Raw genomic sequence first — 5,000 nt, forward strand, 5'->3', positions numbered from 1 at the left:
CTCACCCTCCTTCTCCTATTCCTCCCTCTATTGCTCTCGCCCTCCCTCTCCTTCTATTCCTCACTCTATCCCTCTCTCACCCTCCCTCTCCTTCTATTCCTCCCTCTCACCCTCCCTCTCCTTCTATCCCTCTCTCTCACCCTCCCTCTCCTGCTATTCCTCCCTCTCACCCTCCCTCTCCTTCTATTCCTCACTCCATCCCTCTCTCTCACCCTCCCTCTCCTTCTATTCCTCCCTCTCACCCTCCCTCTCCTTCTATCCCTCTCTCACCCTCCCTCTCCTTCTATTCCTCCCGCTATCCCTCTCTCTCACCCTCCCTCTCCTTCTATTCCTCCCTCTATCCCTCTCTCTCACCCTCCCTCTCCTTCTATTCCTCCCTCTCACCCTCCCTCTCCTTCTATCCCTCTCTCACCCTCCATCTCCTTCTATTGCTCCTTCTATCCCTCTCTCTCACCCTCCCTCTCCTTCTATTCCTCCCTCTATCCCTCTCTCTCACCCTCCTTCCATCCCTCCCTCCCGCTATCTCTCACCCTCCTTCTTCTCCTCACTCATGACGGTGTGACAGAGGGAAAGCAGCCGGAAGAACTCGTGGCTGTGAAGGTCTCCCAGCTTCACCGACTTCAGCAGACCGTTGTCATAGTAACAGAAGTCAGGGTCCGCCAGGGGGTTGAAGGAGGAGAAGTCTAGCCTCTGGAAAGAGAGAAGAGGAGAGAGAGAAGGGGAGACAGAGAAGGGGGAAAGAGAGGAAGGAGGACAGTTGTGGTATTCACCGTTAGAACTATGCTTTGTATTCACATAAGGTCAAATAGCAAAGTGCACAGTGCCAGAGTGATGTCATTGCCACAGAGCAAGCTGAACAGTATGCTGTGTTGTTAGTCATACTGTTAGTCTTACGTTAGCCTGCTCACCTTTGGCTGTGCTCCCAACGGGTCGATCACCTCACCTGACAATAGAACACACTCACACTTAGACTCAGAGTTACCCAGCACCACAAGGACGTCTGCAACATTGACTGGGGGAACAGGACAGTGCTGATTTGATCTGATTTGTGTGTGTATTGTTCTATTTGTATTTATTAAGAATCCCCATTAGTTCCTGCCAAGGCAGCAACTACTCTTCCTGGGGTTTATTATGGATCCCCATTAGTTCCTGCCAAGACAGCAGCTACTCTTCCTGGGGTTTATTATGGATCCCCATTAGTTCCTGCCAAGGCAGCAACTACTCTTCCTGGGGTTTATTATGGATCCCCATTAGTTCCTGCCAAGACAGCAGCTACTCTTCCTGGGCTTTATTATGGATCCCCATTAGTTCCTGCCAAGACAGCAGCTAGTCTTCCTGGGGTTTATTATGGATCCCCATTAGTTCCTGCCAAGACAGCAGCTACTCTTCCTGGGGTTTATTATGGATCCCCATTAGTTCCTGCCAAGACAGCAGCTACTCTTCCTGGGGTTTATTATGGATCCCCATTAGTTCCTGCCAAGGCAGCAGCTACTCTTCCTGGGGTTTATTATGGATCCCCATTAGTTCCTGCCAAGACAGCAGCTACTCTTCCTGGGTTCCAGCAAATATTAAGGCAGTAATATACATTATAATACCATTTTTAAACATTGAAATATATTTAACAACATTAAGCGTGTGCCCTCAGGCCACTACTCTACTACTACACACAATCCAGGTGTACTGTGTGTATACTGTGTACATGTGTGTATAGTGTTTAAGTTGTGTGTCTAGTGTATATGTTGTATGTGTGTGACTCTTTACAGTCCTTGCTGTTCCATAAGGTGTATTTGTATCTGTTTTTTCCCCTAATCTGATAGACTGTAGTATATATGTAGTATACCCACCTTAAATCTGATAGACTGTAGTATATATGTAGTATACACACCTTAAATCTGATAGACTGTAGTATATATGTAGTATACCCACCTTAAATCTGAATGACTGTAGTATATATGTAGTATACCCACCCTAAATCTGATAGACTGTAGTATATATGCAGTATACTCACCTTAAATCTGATAGACTGTAGTATACAGTGGGGAGAACAAGTATTTGATACACTGCCGATTTTGCAGGTTTTCCTACTTACAAAGCATGTAGAGGTCTGTACTTTTTTATCATAGGTACACTTCAACTGTGAGAGACAGAATCTCAAACAAAAATCCAGAAAATCACATTGTATGATTTTTAAGTAATTAATTTGCATTTTATTGCATGACATAAGTATTTGATACATCAGAAAAGCAGAACTTAATATTTGGTACAGAAACCTTTGTTTGCAATTACAGAGATCATACGTTTCCTGTAGTTCTTGACCAGGTTTGCACACACTGTAGCAGGGATTTTGGCCCACTCCTCCATACAGACCTTCTCCAGATTCTTCAGGTTTCGGGGCTGTCGCTGGGCAATACAGACTTTCAGCTCCCTCCAAAGATTTTCTATTGGGTTCAGGTCTGGAGACTGGCTAGGCCACTCCAGGACCTTGAGATGCTTCTTACGGAGCCACTCCTTAGTTGCCCTGGCTGTGTTTCGGGTCGTTGTCTTGCTGGAAGACCCAGCCACGACCCATCTTCAATGCTCTTACTGAGGGAAGGAGGTTGTTGGCCAAGATCTCGCGATACATGGCCCCATCCATCCTCCCCTCATTACAGTGCAGTCATCCTGTCCCCTTTGCAGAAAAGCATCCCCAAAGAATGATGTTTCCACCTCCATGCTTCACGGTTGGGATGGTGTTCTTGGGGTTGTACTCATCCTTCTTCTTCCTCCAAACACGGCGAGTGGAGTTCAGACCAAAAATCTCTATTTTTGTCTCATCAGACCACATGACCTCCTCCCATTCCTCTTCTGGATCATCCAGATGGTGATTGGCAAACTTCAGACGGGCCTGGACATGCGCTGGCTTGAGCAGGGGGACCTTGCGTGCGCTGCAGGATTTTAATCCATGACGGCGTAGTGTGTTACTAATGGTTTTCTTTGAGACTGTGGTCCCAGCACTCTTCAGGTCATTGACCAAGTCCTGCCATGTAGTTCTGGGCTGATCCATCACCTTCCTCATGATCATTGATGCCCCACGAGGTGAGATCTTGCATGGAGCCCCAGACCGAGGGTGATTGACTGCCATCTTGAACTTCTTCCATTTTCTAATAATTGCACCAACAGTTGTTGCCTTCTCACCAAGCTGCTTGCCTATTGTCCTGTAGCTCATCCCAGCCTTGTGCAGGTCTACAGTTTTATCCCTGATGTCCTTACACAGCTCTCTGGTCTTGGCCATTGTGGAGAGGTTGGAGTCTGTTTGATTGAGTGTGTGGACAGTTTTTTTTATACAAGAAACAAGTTCAAACAGGTGCAGTTAATACAGGTAATGAGTGGAGAACAGGAGGGCTTCTTAAAGAAAAACTAACTGGTCTGTGAGAGCCGGAATTCTTACTGGTTGGTAAGTGATCAAATACTTATGTCATGCAATAAAATGCAAATTAATTACTTAAAAATCATACAATGTGATTTTCTGGATTTTTGTTTGAGATTCTGTCTCTCACAGTTGAAGTGTACCTATGATAAAAAAAGTACAGACCTCTACATGCTTTGTAAGTAGGAAAACCTGCAAAATCGGCAGTGTATCAAATACTTGTTCTCCCCACTGTATATGTAGTATACCCACCTTAAATCTGATAGACTGTAGTATATAGTGTAGTATATCATGTGGTATATAGTGTAGTATACCCACCTTAAATCTGATAGACTGTAGTATATAGTGTAGTATATCATGTGGTATATAGTGTAGTATACCCACCTTAAATCGGATAGACTGTAGTATATCATGTGGTATATAGTGTAGTATACCCACCTTAAATCTGATAGACTGTAGTATATAGTGTAGTATATCATGTGGTATATAGTGTAGTATACCCACCTTAAATCTGATAGACTGTAGTATATAGTGTATACCCACCTTAAATCTGATAGACTGTACTGTAGTATATCAGTATATAGTGTAGTATACCCACCTTAAATCATAGACTGTAGTATATAGTGTAGTATATCATGTGGTATATAGTGTAGTATACCCACCTTAAATCTGATAGACTGTAGTATATAGTGTAGTATATCATGTGGTATATAGTGTAGTATACCCACCTTAAATCTGATAGACTGTAGTATATAGTGTAGTATATCATGTGGTATATAGTGTAGTATACCCACCTTAAATCTGATAGACTGTAGTATATAGTGTAGTATATCATGTGGTATATAGTGTAGTATACCCACCTTAAATCTGATAGACTGTAGTATATAGTGTAGTATATCATGGTATATAGTGTAGTATACCCACCTTAAATCTGATAGACTGTAGTATATAGTGTAGTATATCATGTGGTATATAGTGTAGTATACCCACCTTAAATCTGATAGACTGTAGTATATAGTGTAGTATATCATGTGGTATATAGTGTAGTATACCCACCTTAAATCTGATAGACTGTAGTATATAGTGTAGTATATCATGTGGTATATAGTGTAGTATACCCACCTTAAATCTGATAGACTGTAGTATATAGTGTAGTATATCATGTGGTATATAGTGTAGTATACCCACCTTAAATCTGATAGACTGTAGTATATAGTGTAGTATATCATGTGGTATATAGTGTAGTATACCCACCTTAAATCTGATAGACTGTAGTATATAGTGTAGTATATCATGTGGTATATAGTGTAGTATACCCACCTTAAATCGGATAGACTGTAGTATATAGTAGTATATATTGTAATATATAGTGTAGTATAGAGTGTAGTATATGGTAGTATATAGTGTAGTATATAGTGTAGTATACCCACCTTAAATCTGATAGACTGTAGTATATAGTGTAGTATATCATGTAGTATATAGTGTAGTATACCCACCATAGGCATGTCCATTGATAGAGCACTTGCTGAAGCTCATGATGTTCTGAGTGAGAGTTCCTGTCTTGTCACTGAAGATGTACTCCACCTGTTTCAAT

The 5,000-nt window shown here is 42.2% G+C and overlaps 1 protein-coding gene across 5 annotated transcripts in view; it reads right to left on the reverse strand.

The window, feature by feature from the left end:
* Positions 1-5,000, reverse strand: part of LOC112235374 (phospholipid-transporting ATPase ID) — an 81,467-nt gene that overhangs the window by 27,544 nt on the left and 48,923 nt on the right. For all 5 annotated transcript variants that reach the window (XR_006083069.1, XM_042319359.1, XM_042319360.1 and 2 more), the window contains 3 exons: positions 4,903-4,990; positions 909-943; positions 531-690 (listed from right to left, as the gene is read on the reverse strand). Coding sequence is in view for 4 of the 5 variants with exons in the window: in XM_042319359.1 (XP_042175293.1) it covers positions 531-690; positions 909-943; positions 4,903-4,990 (283 nt within the window). In the remaining variant the exon portion in view is untranslated. The remainder of the gene's footprint in view (positions 1-530; positions 691-908; positions 944-4,902; positions 4,991-5,000) is intronic.

The sequence above is a fragment of the Oncorhynchus tshawytscha genome, unplaced genomic scaffold (assembly GCF_018296145.1).
Source record: "Oncorhynchus tshawytscha isolate Ot180627B unplaced genomic scaffold, Otsh_v2.0 Un_scaffold_17_pilon_pilon, whole genome shotgun sequence".
Classification (NCBI taxonomy): Eukaryota; Metazoa; Chordata; class Actinopteri; order Salmoniformes; family Salmonidae; genus Oncorhynchus; species Oncorhynchus tshawytscha.